This window comes from Tachyglossus aculeatus, chromosome 8, assembly GCF_015852505.1.
Source record: "Tachyglossus aculeatus isolate mTacAcu1 chromosome 8, mTacAcu1.pri, whole genome shotgun sequence".
NCBI lineage: Eukaryota > Metazoa > Chordata > Mammalia > Monotremata > Tachyglossidae > Tachyglossus > Tachyglossus aculeatus.
The window spans coordinates 39,255,236-39,280,622 of record NC_052073.1 but is presented as its reverse complement, the minus strand read 5'-3'; the positions used below and the strand labels follow the sequence as shown (position 1 = coordinate 39,280,622).

The 25,387-nt window shown below is 51.3% G+C and overlaps 1 protein-coding gene across 5 annotated transcripts in view; it reads right to left on the bottom strand.

The window, feature by feature from the left end:
- Positions 1 to 24,598, bottom strand: part of PHF20 (PHD finger protein 20) — a 96,146-nt gene extending 71,548 nt beyond the window's left edge. For 4 of the 5 annotated variants that reach the window (XM_038750164.1, XM_038750167.1, XM_038750168.1 and 1 more), the window contains exons 1-2: positions 24,531 to 24,598; positions 3,913 to 4,029 (exon numbers count right to left, since the gene is read on the bottom strand). In XM_038750164.1, the coding sequence (XP_038606092.1) occupies positions 3,913 to 3,995 (83 nt within the window). In that variant the 5' untranslated portion in view covers positions 3,996 to 4,029; positions 24,531 to 24,598. Of the gene's footprint in view, positions 1 to 3,912; positions 4,030 to 21,447; positions 21,470 to 24,530 lie in introns of those variants that run through there. The other variant, XM_038750165.1, reaches the window with a different exon arrangement.
- Positions 24,599 to 25,387: the final 789 nt, after the last annotated feature.

The following is a 25,387-nucleotide window of genomic DNA, read 5'->3' as shown; positions in this document are numbered from 1 at the left end:
TGCGCGCAGGGCACTGTACTAAGCGCTTGGGAAGTACAAGTCGGTACGGTCCCTACCTGACAAGGGGCTCGCGGTCTCGACTTCACGCCTCCCGGGTTGTGGCAAGGAGGGCGACCCCTCGCCCGGGCAGCGAGGATGCAAAAGAAAATCACTGTCGGCTCGTGAGGGGCAGGGACCGTGCCCGCTGATTCTGTCGGAATGGACTCTCCCAAGCGCTCTGCAATCAATCAATCAATCAATCATATTTATTGAGCGCTTACTATGTGCAGAGCACTGTACTAAGCGCTTGGGAAGTACAAATTGGCAACACATAGAGACAGTCCCTACCCAACAGTGGGCTCACAGTCTAAAAGCACAGAGTAAGCGCTCAATAAATACCATAACTGATCGATTGGTGAGCACCACGTGTGGGCGTTTGGGCTGCGTGGGTGGCTCAGTGGAATTTGGAACCGAGGTCGTGGGTTCAAATCCCGGCTCCGCCACTTGCCAGCTGGGTGACCTTGGGCAAGCCACTTCTCTGAGCCTCAGTTACCTCATCTGTCATCATCATCATCATCATCATCATCATCATCAATCGTATTTATTGAGCGCTTACTGTGTGCAGAGCACTGGACTAAGCGCTTGGGAAGTACAAGTTCCATTACTGATCGATTGGTGAGCATCACGTGTGGGCGTTTGGGCTGCGTGGGTGGCTCAGTGGAATCTGGAGTCCGAGGTCGTGGGTTCAAATCCCGGCTCCGCCACCTGCCAGCTGGGTGACCTTGGGCAAGTCACTTCTCTGGGCCTCAGTTACCTCATCTGTCATCATCATCATCATCATCATCAATCGTATTTATTGAGCGCTTACTGTGTGCAGAGCACTGTACTAAGCGCTTGGGAAGTACAAGTTCCATTACTGATCGATTGGTGAGCATCACGTGTGGGCGTTTGGGCTGCGTGGGTGGCTCAGTGCAATTTGGAGTTCGAGGTCGTGGGTTCAAATCCCGGCTCCGCCACCTGCCAGCTGGGTGACCTTGGGCAAGCCACTTCTCTGGGCCTCAGTTACCTCATCTGTCATCATCATCATCATCATCATCATCAATCGTATTTATTGAGCGCTTACTGTGTGCAGAGCACTGTACTAAGCGCTTGGGAAGTACAAGTTCCATTACTGATCGATTGGTGAGCATCACGTGTGGGCGTTTGGGCTGCGTGGGTGGCTCAGTGCAATTTGGAGTTCGAGGTCGTGGGTTCAAATCCCGGCTCCGCCACCTGCCAGCTGGGTGACCTTGGGCAAGCCACTTCTCTGGGCCTCAGTTACCTCATCTGTCATCATCATCATCATCATCATCATCAATCGTATTTATTGAGCGCTTACTGTGTGCAGAGCACTGTACTAAGCGCTTGGGAAGTACAAGTTCCATTACTGATCGATTGGTGAGCATCACGTGTGGGCGTTTGGGCTGCGTGGGTGGCTCAGTGGAATTTAGAGTCCGAGGTCGTGGGTTCAAATCCCGGCTTCGCCACTTGCCAGCTTGGGCAAGTCACTTCTCTGGGCCTCAGTTACCTCATCTGTCATCATCATCATCATCATCATCATCATCAATCGTATTTATTGAGCGCTTACTGTGTGCAGAGCACTGGACTAAGCGCTTGGGAAGTACAAGTTCCATTACTGATCGATTGGTGAGCATCACGTGTGGGCGTTTGGGCTGCATGGGTGGCTCAGTGGAATTTGGAGTCCGAGGTCGTGGGTTCAAATCCCGGCTCCGCCACTTGCCAGCTGGGTGACCTTGGGCAAGCCACTTCTCTGGGCCTCAGTTACCTCATCTGTCATCATCATCATCATCAATCGTATTTATTGAGCGCTTACTATGTGCAGAGCACTGGACTAAGCACTTGGGAAGTACAAGTTCCATTACTGATCGATTGGTGAGCATCACGTGTGAGCGTTTGGGCTGCGTGGGTGGCTCAGTGGAATTTGGAGTCCGAGGTCGTGGGTTCAAATCCCGGCTTCGCCACTTGCCAGCTTGGGCAAGTCACTTCTCTGGGCCTCAGTTACCTCATCTGTCATCATCATCATCATCATCATCATCATCATCAATCGTATTTATTGAGCGCTTACTGTGTGCAGAGCACTGGACTAAGCGCTTGGGAAGTACAAGTTCCATTACTGATCGATTGGTGAGCATCACGTGTGGGCGTTTGGGCTGCATGGGTGGCTCAGTGGAATTTGGAGTCCGAGGTCGTGGGTTCAAATCCCGGCTCCGCCACTTGCCAGCTGGGTGACCTTGGGCAAGCCACTTCTCTGGGCCTCAGTTACCTCATCTGTCATCATCATCATCATCAATCGTATTTATTGAGCGCTTACTATGTGCAGAGCACTGGACTAAGCACTTGGGAAGTACAAGTTCCATTACTGATCGATTGGTGAGCATCACGTGTGAGCGTTTGGGCTGCGTGGGTGGCTCAGTGGAATTTGGAGTCCGAGGTCGTGGGTTCAAATCCCGGCTTCGCCACTTGCCAGCTTGGGCAAGTCACTTCTCTGGGCCTCAGTTACCTCATCTGTCATCATCATCATCATCATCATCATCATCATCATCATCAATCGTATTTATTGAGCGCTTACTGTGTGCAGAGCACTGGACTAAGCGCTTGGGAAGTACAAGTTCCATTACTGATCGATTGGTGAGCATCACGTGTGGGCGTTTGGGCTGCGTGGGTGGCTCAGTGGAATTTGGAGTCCGAGGTCGTGGGTTCAAATCCCGGCTCCGCCACTTGCCAGCTGGGTGACCTTGGGCAAGCCACTTCTCTGGGCCTCAGTTACCTCATCTGTCACCATCATCATCATCAATCGTATTTATTGAGCGCTTACTATGTGCAGAGCACTGGACTAAGCGCTTGGGAAGTACAAGTTCCATTACTGATCGATTGGTGAGCATCACGTGTGGGCGTTTGGGCTGCGTGGGTGGCTCAGTGGAATTTGGAGTCCGAGGTCGTGGGTTCAAATCCCAGCTCCGCCACTTGCCAGCTGGGTGACCTTGGGCAAGTCACTTCTCTGGGCCTCAGTTACCTCATCTGTCATCATCATCATCATCAATCGCATTTATTGAGCGCTGACTATGTGCAGAGCGCTGTACTAAGCGCTTGGGAAGTACAAGTTGGCAACATATAGAGACGGTCCCTACCCAACAGTGGGCTCACAGTCTAAAAGGGGAGACAGAGAACAAAACCAAACATACTAACAAAATAAAATAAATAGAATAGATATGTAAAAGTAAAGTAAATAGAGTAATAAATATGTACAAACATATGGAGAAGCAGCGTGGCTCAGTGGAAAGAGCCCGGGCTTTGGAGTCAGAGGTCATGGGTTCAAATCCTGGCTCCACCAATTGTCAGCTGTGTGACTTTGGGCGAGTCACTTCACTTCCCTGGGCCTCAGTGACCTCATCTGTCAAATGAGGATGAAGACTGTGAGCCCCCCGTGGGACAACCTGATCATCTTGTAACCTCCCCAGCGCTTAGAACAGTGCTTTGCACATATTAAGCGCTTAATAAATGCCACCATTATTATTATTATTATATACAGGTGTTGTGGGGAAGGGAAGGAGGTAAGATGGGGGGGATCTGTCAAACGGGGATGAAGACTGTGAGTCCCCCCCCCCCGTGGGACAACCTGATCACCTTGTAACCTCCCCAGCGCTTAGGACAGTGCTTTGCGCCTAGTAAGCGCTCAATAAATGCCATCTTCATCACGAAGGGGAGAGGCAGGCCTACCCTGCTAAGGCAGAAACCACTCCCGGCTCAGGAAAGGAGGAGGAGGGAGCCGGCAGACCCCCCGGCCGCACCGGGGCCAGGCAGCCGCTCCTGACCCAGAGAAGCCCCCAATCGTCCCCCGTGACGTACAGCGAATGGAATATGAAATGAAAATACCAGTTTTTTAATCGGTCCCGGGCCTCCAACTGGGCTCCCACCTCAAAGTTGATCCCTCTTCTGTTCGGGGGGTGCTTGGTCATCGCGCTGCGTCCGCGGGGGGCCCGCCTCCTTCGCCTGCAAAAGCCAACCGGGTCAGGACGGGGCTCGGACGCCTGCTCGGACGCACGCTCCGGGCACACCCCGCCGCCTCGGCTCCCGGGAAGAGGGCGAGGGCCGGGATTAGCTCGGAAATCACCACCCTGACCGAGCCCGCTGTTGCCAACTTGTACTTCCCAAGCGCTTAGTCCAGTGCTCTGCACACAGTAAGCGCTCGATAAATACGACCGATGATGAAGGGGCCCCAGATGCTCCCGACGGGGCCCCGGATGCGCGTCCGACCCTGCCCGCCCGAGACGGGACCGGAGGGTGAAGCCAAACCGTTTCCGGACGCGGAAGGAGGGAAGGGTCTCCACACAAGTGCCCGGACAAGATTTCCTAGAAAGGGAAGCTTGGCGGGAAAGGGAGCGTTGAGAGGGAGGAGCCGGGGAACGCTGGAAAAAGGTCAGGACAGCGGAAGCGGGGAAACCCTTCTGGATGAACGATAATATTAACGATAATAATAATAGCAGCAGTAGTAATAACAACCACCTTCCCTTCGAAGCCCTACTGAGAGCTCACCTCCTCCAGGAGGCCTTCCCAGACTGAGCCCCCTCCTTCCGTATTTATGTTTGTACAGATTTAATATTCTATTTATTTTACTTGGACCTATTTACTATTCTATTTATTTTATTTTGGTAATATGTTTTGTCATCTGTCTCCCCCTTCTAGACTATGAGCCCTCTGTCGGGTAGGGACCGTCTCTTTATGTTGCGAACTTGGACTTCCCAAGCGCTTAGTACAGTGCTCTGCACACAGTAAGCGCTCAATAAATACAATTGAATAATAATAATAATAATGGCATTTATTAAGTACTTACTATGAGCAATAATGGCATTTATTAAGCACTTACTATGTGCAAAGCACTGTTCTAAGCGCTGGGGAGGTCACATGGGGCTCACCGTCTTAATCCCCATTTTACAGATGAGGTAACTGAGGCCCAGAGAAGTGAAGTGACTTGCCCAGAGTCACACAGCTGACAATTGGCGGAGCCGGGATTTGAACCCATGACCTCTGACTCCGAAGCCCGGGCTCTTTCCACTGAGCCATGCTGCTGCTCTGAATGAATTCTTCATTGAATGAATGAATGAATGAATGAATGAATGAGCAACTGGGATATGTGCTGAGTGCTTAGTATCCCCAAACACTGAGTTAAGCGCTAGGGTAGCTCCCAGTCTAAAATGGAGGGAGATTGGGGATTTAACCTCCATTTTACAGGTGAGGAAACTGCCCCTTTTAGACTGTGAGCCCGCTGTTGGGTAGGGACCGTCTCTCTAAGTTGCCAACTTGTACTTCCCAAGCGCTTAGTACAGTGCTCTGCACACAGTAAGCGCTCAATAAATACGATTGATTGACTGACTGTGGCACAGAAAAGAGACACGACTTGCTCAAGGTCCCCAAGTAGACGAGTGGCGGAGCCGGGATTAGAACCCCCATCCTCCGACTCATTCATTCATTCATTCAATCGTATTTATTGAGCGCTTACTGGGTGCAGAGCACTGTATTAAGCGCTTGGGAAGTCCAAGTTGGCAACATAGAGAGACGGTCCCTACCCAACAGCGGGCTCACAGTCTAGACCTCCTTCCTCTCCCCCTTCTCCCTCTCCCCATTCCCCCTCCTTACCTCCTTCCCCTCCCCACAGCACCTGTATATATGTATATATGTTTGTATGGATTTATTACTCTATTTATTTTATTTGTACATATTTATTTCATTTATTTTATTTTCTTAATATGTTTCGTTTTGTTGTCTGTCTCCCCCTTCTAGACTGTGAGCCTGCTGTTGGGTAGGGACTGTCTCTATATATTGCCAACTTGTACTTCCCAAGCGCTTAGTACAGTGCTCTGCGCACAGTAAGCGCTCAATAAATACGACTGATTGATATGTTTGTACGGATTTATTACTCTATGTATTTATTTTATTTGTACATATTTATTTCATTGATTTTATTTCCTTAATATGTTTTGTTTTGTTGTCTGTCTCCCTTCTAGACTGTGAGCCCACTGTTGGGTAGGGACTGTCTCTATATGTTGCCAACTTGTACTTCCCAAGCACTTAGCACAGTGCTCTGCACACAGTAAGCGCTCAATAAATACGATTGATTGATATGTTTGTACGGATTTATTACTCTATATTAATTTTATTTGTACATATTTATTTTATTTTGTTAATATGTTTTGTTGTCTGTCTCTCCCTTCTAGACTGTGAGCCCACTGTTGGGTAGGGACCGTCTCTATATGTTGCCGACTTGTACTTCCCAAGCGCTTAGTCCAGTGCTCTGCACACAGTAAGCGCTCAATAAATACGATTGATTGATATGTTTGTATGGATTTATTACTCTATGTATTAATTTTATTTGTACATATTTATTTCATTTATTTTATTAATATGTTTTGTTTTGTTGTCTGTCTCTCCCTTCTAGACTGTGAGCCCGCTGTTGGGGTGGGGACCGTCTCTATGTTGCCGACTTGTACTTCCCAAGCGCTTAGTCCAGTGCTCTGCACACAGTAAGCGCTCAATAAATACGACTGAATGAATGAATGAATGAATGAATGAAGTACCCCTTCTAGAAGAAATCTAGAAGAAGACTCCCAGCCCCGGTTCTAAGCGAACCTGGGGGCAGAGACTGGGTGGCTCTATTCTATTTATTTTATTTTGTTAATATGTTTGGTTTTGTTCTCTGTCTCCCCCTTCTAGACTGTGAGCCCACTGTTGGGTAAGGACCGTCTCTATATGTTGCCAACTTGTACTTCCCAAGCGCTTAGTACAGTGCTCTGCGCACAGTAAGCGCTCAATAAATACGACTGAATGAATGAATGAGTGAATGGTTTTTTTCCTCTGGGCCCAAGCTCTGGCACGCCCGCCTTCCCCGAACCCAAGCCCCGTACAGCTGGCAGGAAAAATCCCCAAGCAGAGCAGGGAAATGGGACAACTGGACCAGGGACTGGCCAACTCTCAACAATAATAATAATAATAATAATAATAATGATCGGGGTATTTGTTAAGCGCTCACTCCGTGCCAGGTACCATTCTAAGCCCTGGGGTGGATGAAAAGATAATCGGTTTGGACACCGCGCTTGTCCCACACTGGGCTCACAATCTTAATCCCCATTATACATCATCATCATCAATCGTATTTATTGAGTGCTTACTATGTGCAGAGCACTGTACTAAGCGCTTGGGAAGTACAAATTGGCAACATATAGAGACAGTCCCTACCCAACAGTGGGCTCACAGTCTATACAGATGAGGGACCTGAGGCCCAGAGAAGTGACTTGCCCAAGGTCACCCAGCAGGCAAGGGGCAGAGCCAGGATCAATCAATCAATCAATCGTATTTATTGAGTGCTTACTGTGCGCAGCACTGGACTAAGCGCTTGGGAAGTCCAAGTTGGCAACATCTAGAGACGGTCCCTACCCAACAGTGGGCTCACAGTCTAGAAGGGGGAGACAGAGAACAAAACATATTAACAAATTAAAATAAATAGAATAGATATGTACAAGTAAAATAAATAGAGCAATAAATATGTACAAACATATATACATGTGCTGTGGGGAAGGGAAGGAGGTAAGGCGGGGGGATGGAGAAGGGGACGAGGGGGAGAGGAAGGAGGGAGGGGGCTCAGTCTGGGAAGGCCTCCTGGAGGAGGTGAGCTCTCAGTAGAATCAATCAATCAATATGAATCAATCAATTGTATTTATTGAGCGCCTGCTGTGTGCAGAGCACTGTACTAAGCGCTTGGGAAGTCCCAAGTTGGCAACATATAGAGACAGTCCCTACCCAACAGTCTAGAAGGATCGGAACCCAGGTCCTTCTGACTCGGGCTATCACATTCCCAGGCATCTCCCAGTGAAGATGGACGGACACACATTCCCATTTACAGAGCCAGAGCATGCCGGCACCGCAGGAAGGCACCAAGGTGAGGGGGAAAGGGGAAGGAGATCAATCAATCAATCAATCAATCAATCGTATTTATTGAGCGCTTACTGTGTGCAGAGCACTGTACTAAGCGCTTGCGAAGTATAAGCTGGCAACACACCCAACAGTCTTGAGAGGAACCCCACTTCCTCAATGCCCCCTGGCCAGTCCAGGGTGGAAAAATGGGGAAACGGGCCAGGGAACACCATCAATTAACTGAGCACCATGTTGGTTGGGAAACACGGGCCGGACCTGCCTCTTTCCTTTCGTTTCCTTCGTTCATTCACTCAACTGTATTTATTGAGCGCTTACTGTGTGCGCAGCACTGTGCTACGTACCCTCGGGAGAGGACAGTACAACGATTAACAAATTCCCTGCTCCATCCCTCCTGTTGACCCAGGAGCACCAGAGACGGGGTCAGATGGGGCGAGGGGGGCGTGCCACCTCCCTCCTTGGCCCCGAGAGTCAGGAGACCCTGGGTTCTAATCCCGCCCCCGCCCCATGTCGGCCGTATAACATTGGCAAGTCGCTTCAATCAATCAATCAATCGTATTTATCGAGCGCTTACTGTGTGCAGAGCACTGTACTAAGCGCTTGGGAGAAGCTTCACTTCTCCAGGCCTCAGTTACCTCACATGTCAAATGCATCTTAGAGAAGCAGCGTGGCTCAGTGGAAAGAGCACGAGCAGAGTCAGAGTATATATGCTTGTACGTACTTATTACTCTATTTTATTTGTACATATTTATTCTATTTATTTTATTTTGTTAATGTTTTGTCTTGTTGTCTGTCTCCCCCCTTCTAGACTGTGAGCCCACTGTTGGGTAGGGACCGTCTCTACCCCAACGGTTGTTCATTCAATCGTATTTATTGAGCGCTTACTGTGTGCAGAGCACTGTACTAAGCGCTTGGGAAGTCCAAGTTGGCGACATAGAGAGACGGTCCCTACCCAACAGCGGGCTCACAGTCTTGAAGGGGGAGACAGACGACAAAACAAAACATATTAACAAAATAAAACACATAGAATAGTAAATATGTACAAGTAAAATAGTCATTCATTCATTCATTCAATTGTAGTTATTGAGCGCTTACTGTGTGCACAGCACTGGACTAAGCACTTGGGAAGTACAACTTGGCAACATATAGAATAATAATAATAATAATTATGGCATTTGTTAAGTGCTTACTATGTGCAAAGCACTGTTCTAAGCGCTGGGGGGGGGAACAGTGTGATCAAGTTGTCCCACGTGGGGCTCACAGTCTTAATCCCCATTTTTACAGATGAGGTAACTGAGGCTCAGAGAAGTTAAGTGACTTGCCCAAGGTCACACAGCAGACTTGTGGTGGAGCCGGAATTCGAACCCATGACCTCTGACTCGCCTGGGCTCTTTTCCCTGAGCCACGCTGCTTCTCTAATAGAAGTGGTCCCTACCCAACAGTGGGTTCACAGACTAGAAGGGGGAGACGGATGACAAAACAAAACATATTAACAAAATAAAATAAATAGAATACGTACAAGTAAAATAGAGGAATAAATCTGTACAAACATATATCCAGGTGCCATGGGGAGAGGAAGGAGGTAGGGCGGGGAGGAAGAGAGGAAAAAGGGGGCTGAGTGTGGGAAGGCCTCCTGGAGGAGGTGAGCTCTCAGTAATAATAATAATAATGGCATTTATTAAGCACTTACTATGTGCAAAGCAGGGCTTGGAAGGGAGGAAGAGGGCTAGCTTGGCGGATGTGCGGAGGGAGGGCGTTCTGTGCCGGGGGAGGTACTTCTTACGACAGATTGAGAATTTATACGTCGCCGACTTGTACTTCCCAAGCGCTTAGTCCAGTGCTCTGCACCCAGTAAGCGCTCAATAAATGCGACTGAATGAATGAATGAATGAATGAGAAGCGGCGCGGCCTAGCGGGTACAGCCCGGGCCCAGGAGTCCGAGGACCCAGGTTCATTCATTCATTCATTCAATCGTATTTATTGAGCGCTTACAACTTGGACTTCAAGCGCTTAGTACAGTGCTCTGCACACGGTAAGCGCTCAATAAATACGATTGAATGAATGAATGAATGGGTTCTAATTCCGGCTCCCCCACACGTCTGCTGGGTGACCTTGGGCAAATCACTTAACTTCTCTGAGCCTCCGTTACCGCATCTGTAAAATGGGGATTAAAACTGTGAGCCCCAAGTGGGACAACGTGATCACCTTGTATAATAATAATAATAATAATGATGGCATCTGTTAGGCACTTACTATGTGCAAAGCCCTGTTCTAAGCACTGTGGGGGGGGATACAAGGTGATCAAGTTGTCCCACGTGGGGCTCACAGTCTTAATCCCCATTTGTACAGATGACGGAACTGAAGCTCAGAGAAGTGAAGTGACTTGCCCAAAGTCACACAGCTGACAATTGGCGGAGCAGGGATTTGAACCCATGACCTCTGACTCCAAAGCCCAAGCTCTTTCCACTGAGCCACGCTGCTTCTCTGATAATGATGGCATTTGTTAGGCATTTACTACGTGCAAAGCACTGTTCTAAGCACTGGGGGGGATACACGGTGATCAAGTTGTCCCAAGTGGGGCTCACAGTCTTAATCCCCATTTTTACAGATGAGGTAACTGAGGCTCAGATAGGTTAAGCAACTTGCCCAAGGTCACACAGCAGACGTGTGGTGGAGCCAGGATTCGAACCCATGACTCTAGACTGTGAGCCCACTATTGGGTAGGGACCGTCTCTATATGTTGCCAACTTATACTTCCCAAGCGCTTAGTACAGTGCTCTGCACACAGTAAGCGCACAATACATACAACTGAATGAATGAATGACCTCTGACTCCAAAGCCTGGGCTCTTTCCACTGAGCCTCGCTGCTTCTCCTATCCTTCCCAGCGCTTAGAACAGTGCTTCACACATAGTGAGCGCTTACCAAATGCCATTATTATTATTATTATTATTATCATGGGGATTAAGAATGTGAGCCCCAGGGACTGTGTCCCTAAACTTTTTTCTACCCTAGTGCTTAAAATAGTGTTTGGCACATAGTAAGCACTTAACAAGCACCATAATAACAACATATCATTAATAATTAATAATTAATCAATAATCACAAATAATCGAGAACAATAATGTATTTAATAAATATCAATAATAAATATATTATTTATTATCTATGATAAATATATTAAAATATAATAAAAATAAATATTACTTATATCATTACTCTATTATATTCATTATATTATATCTACATAGCATATATAATATATTATATTTATCCTATTATTAATAATATTATTAATATTATTAATTATTTATAATAAATATATTAAAATACAATAAAAATAAATCTAATGGTAAATAATAATTATAAATAATTATTGATTAATTAATTAATTGATGATGATGTTGTTATTGCCTTGAATCCCCCTGTGAGTCCTTAACTCATAGTAAGCACTTAACAAGTAAGCACTTAACAAGTACCATAATAATGATAACATTATTATTATTATTGTTATCATTATTATTATTGCCTTGAATCCCTCTGTGAGTCCCCACTGCTGTCCAGGGCCACTCAGCCTAACGTTTTTTTTCTGGTTTTTCTGGTTCCCCCATCTTTCTAACGTGCCCATCACCAACCCATCCTTCCCCATTCTTAGCCGGGGAACCCCTCAGGCCTTCTGCAAATCAGGCAATCAATCGATCAATAATTTCTGTTCACTAAGAGCTTGGGAGAGCACTGGACAGTACAAGAGGGCAACAAGAACCCTGCTCTCACAGGGGGAGAATAATAATAATAATAATGATGGCATTTGCTAAGCGCTTACTATGTGCAAAGCAATGTTCTAAGCGCTGGGGGGGTTACAAGGTGATCAGGTTGCCCCACGTGGGGCTCACAGTCTTAATCCCCATTTTTTTACAGATGAGGGAACTGAGGCCCAGAGAAGTGAAGTGACTTGCCCAAATCAATCAATCAATCAATCGTATTTATTGAGCGCTTACTATGTGCAGAGCACTGTACTACGCACTTGGGAAGTACAAATTGGCATCACATAGAGACAGTCCCTACCCAACAGTGGGCTCACAGTCTAAAAGGGGGAGACAGAGAACAGAACCAAACATACCAACAAAATAAAATAAGTAGGACAGAAATGTACAAGTAAAATAAATAAATAAATAAATAGAGTAATAAATATGTACAACCATATATACATATATACAGGTGCTGTGGGGAAGGGAAGGAGGTAAGACGGGGGGATGGAGAGGGGGACGAGGGGGAGACGAAAGAAGGGGCTCAGTCTGGGAAGGCCTCCTGGAGGAGGTGAGCTCTCAGCAGGGCAAAGTCCCACAGCTGACAATTGGCGGGGCTGGGATTCGAACCCCTGACCTCTGACTCCAAAGCCCAGGCTCTTTCCACTGAGCCACGCTGCTTTCTTTTTTTTAATAGCATTTATTAAGTGCTTACTATGTGCAAAGCACCGTTCTAAGCGCTGGGGGGGATACAAGGTGATCAGGTTGCCCCACGTGGGGCTCACAGTCTTAATCCCCATTTTTTTTACAGATGAGGGAACCGAGGCCCAGAGAAGTGAAGTGACTGGCCCAAAGTCACACAGCTGACAATTGGTGGGGCCGGGATTTGAACCCCTGACCTCTGACTCCAAAGCCCAGGCTCTTTCCACTGAGCCACGCTGCTTTGGGTTTTTTTTAGCATTTATTAATAATAATAATAATAATAATGGCATTTCTTAAGCGCTTACTATGTGCAAAGCACTGTTCTAAGCGCTGGGGGGGATACAAAGCGATCAGGGTGCCCCGCGCGGGGCTCACAGTCATCATCCCCATTTTACAGATGAGGTCACTGAGGCTCTGAGAAGTTAAGTGACTTGCCCAAGGTCACACTGAGGCTCTGAGAAGTGACTTGCCCAAGGTCACACAGCAGACATGTAGCGGAGCCGGGATTCGAACCCATGACCTCTGACTCCAAAGCCCAGGTTCTTTCCACTGAGTCACGCTGCTTCTCTGAAGAAGCATGGCCTAGTGGCTAGAGCACGGGCCTGGGGGCCAGAAGGCCCCAGGTTCTAATTCTGCTCTTCCACTTGCCTGCCGGGTGACCTTGGGCCAGTCACTTCACTTCTCTGGGCCTCAGTTCCCTCATCTGTAAAATGGAGATTAAACTGTAGGCCCCCCAGTGGGACAGGGTCTGTGTCCATCCTAATTAATTTGGATCAATCCCAGCGCTGCGTACAGTGTCTGGCGAATAGTAAGGGCTTAACATTTAATTAAAAGAAATTTAATTAAAACAAAAAAGGGGGCAGGGCGTGACCTTATACGGCCCATTCCCTAGCGCTCACCACACAGTATTTAGTGAATGCTTAATAAGGAGAAGCTGCATGGCCTAATCATCATCATCATCAATCGTATTTATTGAGCGCTTACTTTGTGCAGCGCACTGTACTAAGCGCTTGGGAAGTACAAATTGGCAACATATAGAGACAGTCCCTACCCAACAGTGGGCTCACAGTCTAAAAATAATGAATTTTCAGACTAATGAATAAAGCCTAATGAATAAAGCCCGAGCCTGGGCGTCGGAAGATGTCCGCTGTGTGACCTTGTGCAAGTCACCTAACATCTTTTCCGTTCATTCAATGGTATTTATTGAGCGCTTACCGTGTGCAGAGCGCTGGACTAAGCGCTTGGAAAGTACAATTCATTAACAGACAGACAATCCCTATCCAACAATGGGCTCACGGTCTCCCCCTTTTAGACTGTGAGCCCACTGTTGGGTAGGGACTGTATATGTTGCCAACTTGTACCTCCCAAGCGCTTAGTACAGTGCTCTGCACACAGTAAGCGCTCAATAAATACGATTGATTGATTGAGAGCCCACTGTTGGGTAGGGACCGTCTCTATATGTTGCCAACTTGTACCTCCCAAGCGCTTAGTGCAGTGCTCTGCACACAGTAAGCGCTCAATAAATACGATTGATTGATTGAGAGCCCACTGTTGGGTAGGGACTGTCTCTCTATGTTGCCAACTTGTACCTCCCAAGCGCTTAGTACAGTGCTCTGCACATAGTAAGCGCTCAATAAATACGATTGATGATGATGATTGATTAGAAGGGGGAGACAGACAACAAAACAAGCAGATGGACATCAACAGCGTTAGCGTTGATAAATACATCATTAATAAAATAAACAGAATAATAAAAATGTACAAATCATCATCAATCGTATTCATTGAGCGCTTACTATGTGCAGAGCACTGTACTAAGCGCTTGGGAAGTACAAACTGGCAACATCTAGAGATAGCCCCTACCCAACAGTGGGCTCACAGTCTAAAAGGGGGAGACGGAGAACAAAACCAAACATACTAACAAAAGCGCTTAGTACAGTGCTCTGCACATAGTAAGCGCTCAATAAATACGATTGATGATGATAAAATAAATAGAATAGGAAATATACACCAGTGCAGTGGGGCGGGGAAGGGGAGGAGGCGCAGAGGAAAAGCGGGGCTCAGTCTGGGAAGGCCTCCTGGAGGAGGTGAGCTCTCTGTAGGGCTCTGGGCCTCAGTTTCCTCACCTGTAAATGGTGATTCAGCTGTAAAATGGGACAGGGGCCGGGTCCATCCTGATGGCCTTGTGTCTATCCCAGTGGTTCGTACAGTGCCTGCCACATTCATTCATTCAATGCTATTTATTGAGCGCTTACTGTGTGCTGAGCACTGGACTAAGCGCTTGGGAAGTACAATTTGGCAACAGATAAGAGACAATCCCTACCCAACAGATAGCAGGGGCTTAACATTTAATTTTAAAAAAAGGGGGGCCCTTTCCCTAGTGCTTGGCACAGCGAATGCCCAATACGATTCCTTCTACAGCGGCCGAGGGACGGATTCCCTCCGGGAAATCTCCTCCGGGAGGTGGCTAATCTACAGCATGGCTCAGTGGAGAGAGCCCGGGCTTTGGAGTCAGAGGTCACGGGTTCAAATCCCAGCTCCGCCAAATGTCAGCTGTGTGACTTTGGGCAAGTCACTTCACTTCTCTGGGCCTCAGTTCCCTCATCTGTCAAATGGGGATGAAGACTGTGAGCCTCCCGTGGGACAACCTGATCACCTTGTAACCTCCCCAGCGCTTAGAACAGTGCTTTGCACATAGTAAGCGCTTAATAAATGCCATTATTATTATTATTTGGGCAAGTCACTTACCTTCTCTGTGCCTCAGTTACCTCATCTGTCAAATGGGGATGAAGACTGTGAGGCCCCCGTGGGACAACCTGATCACCTTGTAACCTCCCCAGAGCTTAGAACGGTGCTTTGCACATAGTAAGAGCTTAATAAATGCCATTATTATTATTATTTGGGCAAGTCACTTTTAACTTCTCTGTGCCTCAGTTCCCTCATCTGTAAAATGGGGATTAAGACTGTGAGCCCCACTGTGGGACAACCTGATCACCTTGTAACCTCCCCAGCGCTTAGAACAGTGCTTTGCACATAGTAAGCGCTTAATAAATGCCATTATTATTATTATTAGGGCAAGTCACTTTTAACTTCTCTGTGCCTCAGTTACCTCATCCGTAAAACGGGGATTAAGACTGTGAGCCCCCCGTGGGACAACCTGATCACCTTGTAACCTCCCCAGTGCTTAGAACAGTGCTTTGCATATAATAAGCGCTTAATAAATGCTATTATTATTATTATTAGGGCAAGTCACTTAACTTCTCTGTGCCTCAGTTCCCTCACCTGTAAAATGGAGATTAAGACTGTGAACTCCCCGTGGGACAACCTGATCACCTTGTAACCTCCCCAGCACTTAGAACTGTGCTTTGCACATAGTAAGCGCTTAATAAACGCCATTTGGGCAAGTCATTTAACTTCTCTGTGCCTCAGTTACCTCATCTGTCAAATGGGGATGAAGACTGGGAGCCCCCCGTGGGACAACCTGATCACCTTGTAACCTCCCCAGCGCTTAGAACAGTGCTTTGCACATAGTAAGCACTTAATAAATGCCATTATTATTATTATTAGGGCAAGTCACTTAACTTCCCTGTGCCTCAGTTACCTCATCTGTCAAATGGGGATTAAGACTGTGAGGCCCCCCGTGGGACAACCTGATCACCTTGTAACCTCCCCAGCGCTTAGAACAGTGCTTTGCACATAGTAAGCGCTTAATAAATGCCATTATTATTATTATTAGGGCAAGTCACTTAACTTCTCTGTGCCTCAGTTCCCTCATCTGTAAAATGGGGATTAAGACTGTGAGCCCCCCCGTGGGACAACCTGATCACCTTGTAACCTCCCAAGCGCTTAGAACAGTGCTTTGCACATGGTAAGCGCTTAATAAATGCCATTACTATTATTATTTGGGTAAGTCACAACTTCTCTGTGCCTCAGTTACCTCATCTGTCAAATGGGGATTAATCAATCAATCAATCAATCCTATTTATTGAGCGCTTACTGTGTGCACAGCACTGTACTAAGCGCTTACGAAGTACAAGTCGGCAACACATAGAGACAGTCCCTACCCAACATCGGGCTCACAGTCTAGAAGGGGGAGAAAGATTAAGATTAAGGGGGAGAAAGATTAAGCCTGTGAGATCCCCCGTTGGGACAACCTGATCACCTTGTAACCTCCCCGCTTAGAACAGTGCTTGGCACTTAGTAAGCGCTTAATAAACGCCATCATTATTATTACCATATTATATATGTTTGTACGTATTTATTACTCTATTTATTTAATTTATTTATTTTACTTGTGCATATCTATTCTATTTATTTTATTTTGTTAGCCTGTTTGGTTTTGTTCTCTGTCTCCCCCTTTTAGACTGTGAGCCCACCGCTGGGTAGGGACTGTCTCTATATGTTGCCACTTTGTACTTCCCAAGCGCTTAGTCCAGTGCTCTGCACACAGTAAGCGCTCAATAAATACGATTGATGATGATGATGATGATTACCAGCGGTCACCCAAATCGAGCGGGACCGGAGCCCTCTCCCCGTGGCTGCCGCCCGGAATGCCCCGCACCTCTTTAGAAACTGAGTGGACGGCGGGGCCACGCGCCGGACTGGAGGAAGGGATTTCGGGGGCGTCCAATTCTGGCCCTCGACAGCCCAAACTGGTTTGGAGTGGGAGGCGGCGGGGCACCGTCCAGGGAAACCAAATCACCCCTCATTCATTCATTCATTCATTCATTCATTCAATTGTATTTATTGAGCGCTGACTGTGTGCAGAGCACTGTACTAAGCGCTTGGGAAGTACAAGTTGGCAACGTACAGAGACGGTCCCTACCCAACAGTGGGCTCACAGTCTACAAGGGGGAGACAGAGAACAAAACATATTAACAAAATGAAATAAAATAAATAGAATAAATACGTACAAGTAAAATAAATAAATAAATAGAATAATAAATATGTACAAACGTCTATACATATATACAGGTGCTGTGGGGAAGGGAAGGAGGTAAGGCGGGGGGGATGGAGGGGGGAGAGGAAGGAGGGGACTCAGTCTGGGAGAGACAGAAATTCATATTAATGTCTGTCTCCCCCTCCATTCATTCAATTGGATTTATTGAGCGCTTACTGTGTGCAGAGCACTGTACTAAACACCCCTCCTGGTTCTGGGGGGGGGCACCCGGTCGCCCGAGCTCCCAACAGGGCAAGACGCGGTGATGGGGCTCTCCTCTCATTCACTGTCGTATTTATTGAGCGCTTACTGTGTGCAGAGCACTGTACTGAGCGCTTGGGAAGTCCAAGTTGGCAACACAGAGAGACGGTCCTTACCCGACAGTGGGCTCACGGTCTAGATTCCGCCTGAGGCCCGCTCTTGCCGCCGGCCCAACGGCCCCGGATCCATCACGACAGCGGATGGGGACACCGACCCGCTTTGGGGGGCAAAATTTGGGGCGTTTGACCTTAAATTTAAAAGAACGGGGGCTTGGGGGGCAGTGGGCCTCTCGGGAGGGCGGGCCTGTATTTACAGACTCCAGTGATGGAGGGGAAGGGGAGGACGGGCAGCTGGTTAGAGAAGCAGCGGGGCTCAGCGGGAAGAGCCCGGCCTTGGGAGTCAGAGGTCAATCAATCAATCAATCCTATTTAGTGAGCGCTTCCTGTGTGCAGAGCACTGGACTAAGCGCTTGGGAAGTCCAAGTTGGCAACATATAGAGACGGTCCCTACCCAACAGTGGGCTCTGCCACTTGTCAGCGGTGTGACCCTGGGCAAGTCACTTCGCTTCTCTGGGCCTCAGTTCCCTCATCTGTCAAATGGGGGTGAAGACTGTGATTCCCTGAGTGGGACAACCTGATTACCTTGTATCTCCCCCAGCGCCCAGAACAGTGCCTGGCACATCGAAAGCGCTTAACGAATACCAATATTATTATTATTATCCGGGAGGAGGAAAGCGGGGGGTCCTCCCACCTGACCTGGAGATGACCACAAAAAGGTGCGAAGCCCCCCTGGAGCCTGGCTCTGCTGGGGGGTCCGCAGCTCGGGCAGGGCCGGGCGGTGGTGCGGGGCACGGAGGTTGGTTGGTTTCCCACCCCTCGGGCCGGGTGTGGGGTCGTGGGCATCGTCGGAGGGGACAGGATGGATGCGGGGGGTCGGCGGCGCTGGGGTTGACGGGGTCCGGGAAAGAGGGAGGATACGGGGGCTGCCGAGTCCGTCGGGGGTAGGGTGGAAGGAGCTGGGTTTGCGGGTGACGGTGGGGGCTGGGGGAAGGAAAGGAAGGCGACTGAGGTTGCGGGGTTCAGGGGCTGGGTTCGAGGGAGGGAAAGGACAGATGGCGGGGTTCGGGGGGGAGCTGGGTTTGTGGGAGAAAGCGGGGTTGGGGGAGGGAAAAGAAGGGGACTGAGGTTGAGGGGTTCAGGGGCTGGGTTTGAAGGGAAAGGCAGGATGGCAGTGCACGGGGGGAACTGGGTTTGTGGGAGAAAACAAGGGTTGGGGGAGGGAAAGGAAGGATGGTGGGGTTCAGGGGGAGCTGGGAGAAAGGGGGCTGGGAAAAGGAAAGGAAGGGGACTGCGGTTGCGGGGTTCGGGGGCTGGGTTTGTGGGAGGGAAAGGAAGGACGGTGGGGTTCGGGGGGACCGGTTTGCAGGAGAAAGTGGGGGTTGGGGAGGGAAAAGAAGGGGACTGAGATCGAGGGGTTCGGCGGCTGGGCTTGCTTACAGGAGGGAAAGGAAGGATGGCGGGGTTTGGGGGAACTGGGTTTGCGGGAGAAAGCGGGGGTTGGGGGAGGGAAAGGAAGGATGGAGGGGTGGGGGGAGCTGGGTTTGTGGGAGAAAGTGGGGGTTGGGAGAAGGAAAGGAAGGGGACTGAGGTTGCGGGGTTCGGGGGCTGGGTTTCTGGGAGGAAAAGGCAGGATGGCGGGGTTCTGGGGGGAACTGGGTTTGTGGGAGAAAGCAAGGGTTGGGGGAGGGAAAGGAAGGGTGGTGGGATTCGGGGGGGAGCTGGGTTTGCGGGAGAAAGTGGGGGTTGGGAGAAGGAAAGGAAGGATGGCGGGATTCAGGGGGAGCTGGGTTTGTGGGAGAAAGGGGGGTTGGGAGAAGGAAAGGAAGGGGAATGCGGTTGCTGGGTTCGGGGGCTGGGTCTGTGGGAGGGAAAGGAAGGATGGAGGAGTCAGCGGGGAGCTGGATTTGTGGGAGAAAACGGGGGTTGGGGGAGGGAAAGGAAGGATGGAGGGGTTTGGGGGCGAGCTGGGTTTGCTGGAGAAAGTGGGGGTTGGGAGAAGGAAAGGAAGGGGACTGAGGTTGCTGGGCTTGTGGGAGGGAAAGGAAGGATGGCGGAGTTTGGTGGGGAATCAGGTTTGCAGAAGAAAGCGGGGCTCTGGGGAGGGAAAAGAATCAATCCATCAATCGTATTTATTGAGCGCTTACTGTGTGCAGAGCACTGTACTAAGCGCTTGGGAAGTACAAGTTGGCAACATATAGAGATGGTCCCTACCCAACAGTGGGCTCACAGTCTAGAAGGGGGAGACAGAGAACAAAACAGAACATATTAACAAAATAAATAGAATAGATATGTACAAGTAAAATAAATAGAGTAATATGTACAAACATATATACATATATACAGGTGCTGTGGGGAAGGGAAGGAGGTAAGATGGGGAGGATGGAGAGGGGGACGAGGGGGAGAGGAAGGAAGGGGCTCAGTCTGGGAAGGCCTCCTGGAGGAGGTGAGCTCTCAGTAGGGTCTTGAAGGGAGGAAGAGAGCGAGCTGGGCGGATGGGCAGAGGGAGGGCATTCCAGGCCCGGGGGAGGACGGGGGCTGGGGGACTGAGGTTGCTGGGTTCGGGAGCTGGGTTTGCGGGAGGGAAAGGAAGGATGGCAGGGTTCAGGGGGGAACTAGGTTTGCGGGAGAAAGCAAGGGTTGGGGGAGGGAAAGGAAGGATGGTGGGATTCAGTGGGGAGCTGGATTTGTGGGATAAAGCGGGGTTGGGAGAAGGAAAGGAAGGATGGCGGGGTTCAGTGGGGAGCTGAGTTTGTGGGAGAAAGAGGGGGTTGGGGGAGGGAAAAGAAGGGAACTGAGGTTGTGGGGTTCGGGGGCTGGGATTGCGGGAGGGAAAGGAAGGATGGCGGGGTTCGGGGGAGCTGGGTTTGTGGGAGAAAGAGGGGGCTGGGAGGAAAGGAAGGATGGCGGGGTTCAGGGGGGGGCTGGGTTTGCGGGAGAAATGGGGGGTTCATTCATTCATTCAATCATATTTATTGAGCGCTTCTTTTAGACTGTAAGCCCACTGTTGGGTAGGGACTGTCTCTCTATGTTGCCAACTTGTACTTCCCAAGCGCTTAGTACAGTGCTCTGCACACAGTAAGTGCTCAATAAATACAACTGACTGATTGATTGATTACTGTGTGCAGAGCACTGTACTAAGCGCTTGGGAAGTCCAAGTCGGCAACATGTAGAGATGGTCCCTACCCAACAACAGGCTCACAGTCTAGAAGGGGGAGACAGACAACAAAATAAAACATGTACACGGGTGTCAAAGTCGGCAGAACAAATAGAATTAAAGCTGTAGGCACCTCATTAAGAAAATAAATAGAACAGTAAATAAGTACAAGTAAAATAGAGTAATAAATCTGTACAAATATACAGAAGTGTTGTGGGGAGGGGAAGGAGGTAGGGTGAGGGGGATGGGGAGGAGAGGAAGAAGAGGGCTCAGTGTGGGAAGGCGTCCCAGAGGAGGTGAGCTCTCAGTAGGGCTGTGAAGGGAGGAAGAGAGCGAGGTTGGTGGATGTTTGGAGGGATTGGGGGCATTCCAGGCCCGGGGGAGGACGGGGGACGGGGGTCGACGGTGGGACGGGCGAGGACGAGGCCCGGTGAGGAGGTGAGCGGCAGCAGAGGAGCGGAGGGTGCGGGCTGGGCTGGAGAAGGACAGAAGGGAGGGGAGGGAGAAGGGGGCCAGGGGATGGATGGATAGCCTTGTAGCCAAGAGGGAGGAGTTCGTAGGTTGACAGGCAGCCACTGGAGATTTAATAATAATAATAATAATTTTGGTATTTGTTAAGTGCTTACCATGTGCAAAGCACTGTTCTAAGCGCTGGGGAGGATACAAGCTGATCAGGTTGTCCCACGGGGGGCTCACCGTCTTAATCCCCATTTTCCAGATGAGGGAACTGAGGCCCAGAGAAGTTAAATGACTCGCCCAAAGTCACACAGCTGATGAGCGGCAGAGCCGGCATTTGAACCCATGACCTCTGACTCCCAAGCCCAGGCTCCTTCCACTGAGCCACGCTGCTTCTGAGGAGGGGAGGTTCAGGGGGCAGCTGGGTTTGTGGGAGAAAGTGGAGGTTGGGGGAGGGAAAGGAAGGGGGCTGAGGGGGCGGGGCTCGGGGGCCGGGTTTGCGGGAGGGAAAGGAAGGATGGCGGGGTTGGGTGGGGGAGCTGGGTTTGGGGGAGAAAGCAGGGGTTGGGGAAGGGAAAGGAAGGATGGTGGGATTCAGGGGGGAGCTGGGTTTGCGGGATAAAGCGGGGGGTGGGGGAAGGAAAGGAAGGGTGGCGGGGTTCAGAGGGGAGCTGAGTTTGCGGGAGAAAGAGGGGGTTGGGGGAGGGAAAAGAAGGGAACTGAGGTTGTGGGGTTCGGGGGCTGGGTTTGCGGGAGGGAAAGGACAGATGGCAGGGTTTGGGGGGAGCTGGGTTTGGGGGAGAAACTGGGGACTGGGGAAGGAAAAAGAAGGGGCCTGGGGCTGTGGGGTTCGGGGGCTGGGTTTGCGGGAGGGAAAGGAAGGATGGTGGGCTTTGCCGGGGAAGCTGGGTTTGTGGGAGAAAGCGGGGGTTGTGGGAGGGAAAGGAAGGATGGAGGAGTCAGGGGGGAACTGGGTTTGTGGGAGAAAACGTGTTGGGAGAAGGAAAGGAAGGATGGAGGGGTCGGGGGGAGCTGGGTTTGTGGGAGAAAGCGGGAGTTGGGAGAAGGAAAGGAAGGGGACTGAGGTTGCAGGGTTCGGGGGCTGGGTTTCTGGGAGGAAAAGGCAGGATGGCGGGGTTCAGGGGGGAACTGGGTTTGTGGGAGAAAGCAAGGGTTGGGGGAGGGAAAGGAAGGATGGTGGGGTTCAGGGGGGAGCTGGGTTTGTGGGAGAAAGCGGGGGTTGGGAGAAGGAAAGGAAGGGGACTGCGGTTGCGGGGTTCGGGGGCTGGGTTCGCGGGAGGGAAAGGAGGGATGGCGGGGTTCGGGGGGAACTGGGTTTGCTGGAGAAAGCGGGGGTTGGGGGAGGGAAAGGAAGGATAGAGGGGTTAGGGAGGAGCTGTGTTTGTGGGAGAATGCGGAGGCTGGGGGAGGGAGGGAAAGGAAGGATGGAGGGGTGGGGGGAGCTGGGTTAGTGGGAGAAAACGGGGGTTGGGGGAGGGAAAGGAAGGAAACTGAGGTTGCGGGGTTCGGGGGCTGGGTTTGTGGGAGGGAAAGGAAGGATGGCGGGGTTTGGGGGGAGCTGGGTTTGGGGGAGAAAGTGGGGGTTGGGGAAGGGAAAAGAAGGGGACTGAGGTTGCGGGGTTCGGGGGCTGGGTTTGTGGGAGGGAAAGGAAGGATGGCGGGGTTTGGGGGGAGCTGGGTTTGGGGGAGAAAGTGGGGGTTGGGGAAGGGAAAAGAAGGGGACTGAGGTTGTGGGGTTCGGGGGCTGGGTTCGCGGGAGGAAAGGAGGGATGGCGGGGTTCGGGGGGAACTGGGTTTGCTGGAGAAAGCAGGGGTTGGGGGAGGAAAATGAAGGATAGAGGGGTTCGGGGGGAGCTGGGTTTGTGGGAGAAAGCGGAGGTTGGGGGAGGGAAAGGAAGGAAACAGGTTGCGGGGTTCGGGGGCTGGGTTTGAGGGAGGGAAAGGAAGGATGGCGGGGTTTGGGGGGAGCTGGGTTTGTGGGAGAAAGCAGGGGTTGGGAGAAGGAAGGAAGGATGGAAGGATCGGGGGGAGCTGGGTTTGGGGGAGAAAACGGGGGTTGGGGAGGAAAAGGAAGGATGGAGGGGTTCGGGGGGAGCTGGGTTTGGGGGAGAAAGCGGGGGTTGGGAGAGGGAAAGGAGGGATGGAGGGATCGGGGGGAGCTGGGTTTGTGGGAGAAAGCACGGGTTGGGAGAGGGAAAGGAAGGATGGAGGAGTCAGGGGGGAGATGAGTTTGTGGGAGAAAGCGGAGGCTGGTGGAGGGAAAGGAAGGAAACTGAGGTTGCGGGGCTCGGGGGCCGGGTTTGAGGGAGGGAAAGGAAGGATGGCGGGGTTTGGGGGGGGGGGAGTTGGGTTTAAGGGAAAAAGCAGGGGTTGGGAGAAGGAAAGAAGGGACGGAGGGATCGGGGGGAGCTGGATTTGTGGGAGAAATCGGGAGTCGGGGGAGGGAAAAGAAAGGATGGAGGGGTTCGGGGGGGCTGGGTTTGCAGGAGAAGAGGGGGTTGGGAGAAGGAAAGGAAGGGGACTGAGGTTGCGGGGTTCGGGGGCTGGGTTTGCGGGAGGGAAAGGAAGGATGGAGGGGTCGGGGGGAGCTGGGTTTGGGGGAGAAAGCGGGGGTTGGGAGAGGGAAAGGAAGGATGGAGGAGTCAGGGGGGAGATGAGTTTGTGGGGGAAATCGGGAGTCGGGGGTGGGAAAAGGAAGGATGGAGGGATCGGGGGGAACTGGATTTGTGGGAGAAAACGGGAGCTGGGGGAGGGAAAAGAAGAGGGCTGGGTTTGCGGGAGAAAGCAAGGCTGGGGGAGGGAAAGGCAGGATGGCGCCGTTCGGGAGGAGGGGGAGTTTGCGGGAAAGGGCGGGGATTTTGGGGGGGAGAGGGCCAGGCGGGATGGCGGGGACACGGCGGGGACGGAACGGTTGGCACAGGAGCAGAGCGCAGCGCAACGCGCCGCCTCAGGGCCTCCGCCTGGCGCCGGCCCCGCCCCCTCCCCCCCCCGGCCGGCGGCGGCGACGCTCATTGGCGGCGGCGGCCGTCACTCAGCCCGCGCCGCTCCCCGATTGGCCGGCGCGCCCCCTCCCCCCGCCGCGCTCCTCGCCTCAGGGCCTCCGGGGGAGCAGGAGGAGCGGGCCGGAGGGGCCCAGGGCCCGGGGGCGCCAGGGGTCAATCAATCCATCGTATTCATCGGGGTCGGGGGCGCGCCCGGGCCCCATCGCGCGCGCCCGCGCCCGCGCGCTCACCTGAAGGCCCCGCTCCGGCGGCGCCGCTCCCGGGCCAACCGACCGACGGGCTGGGGGCGCGCGCTCCCCTCTGCTCCGTTACCCTCCCCTCCGCTCCGCGCACGCGCGCTCCCCTCCACTCCACGCACGCGCGCTCCGCTCCGTTACCTCCCCTCCACTTTGCGCATGCGCGCTCCCCTCCACTACGCGCGCTCCGCTCCGTTACCCGCCCCTCCGCTCTGCGCACGCGCACTCCCCTCCATTCCGCACCCCCCCCCCCACTCCGCACACGCGCTCTCCGCTCCGCACCCTTCCCCTCATTCATTCATTCATTCATTCATTCATTCATTCAATCGTATCTTGGGAAGTACAGGTTGGCAACATGTAGAGACGGTCCCTACCCAACAGTGGGCTCACAGTCAAGAATCAATCAGTCGTATTTATTGAACGCTTACTGTGTGCAGAGCACTGGACTAAGCGCTTGGGAAGTACAGGTTGGCAACATGTAGAGACGATCCCTACCCAACAATGGGCTCACAGTCAAGAATCAATCAATTGTATTTATTGGGCACTTACTGTGTGCAGAGCACTGTGCTAAGCGCTTGGGAAGTACAGGTTGGCAACACATAGAGACGGTCCCTACCCAACAGTGGGCTCACAGTCAAGAATCAATCAATCAATCGTATTTATTGAGCGCTTACTGTGTGCAGAGCATTCTACTAAACGCTTCGGAACCACAGGTTGGCAACTGCGCATGCGCGCTCCCCTCCACTGCGCGCGCTCCGCTCCGTTACCCGCCCCTCCGCTCTGCGCACGCGCACTCCCCTCCACTCCGCACCCCCACACTCCGCGCACGCGCGCTCCGCACCCCTCCCCTC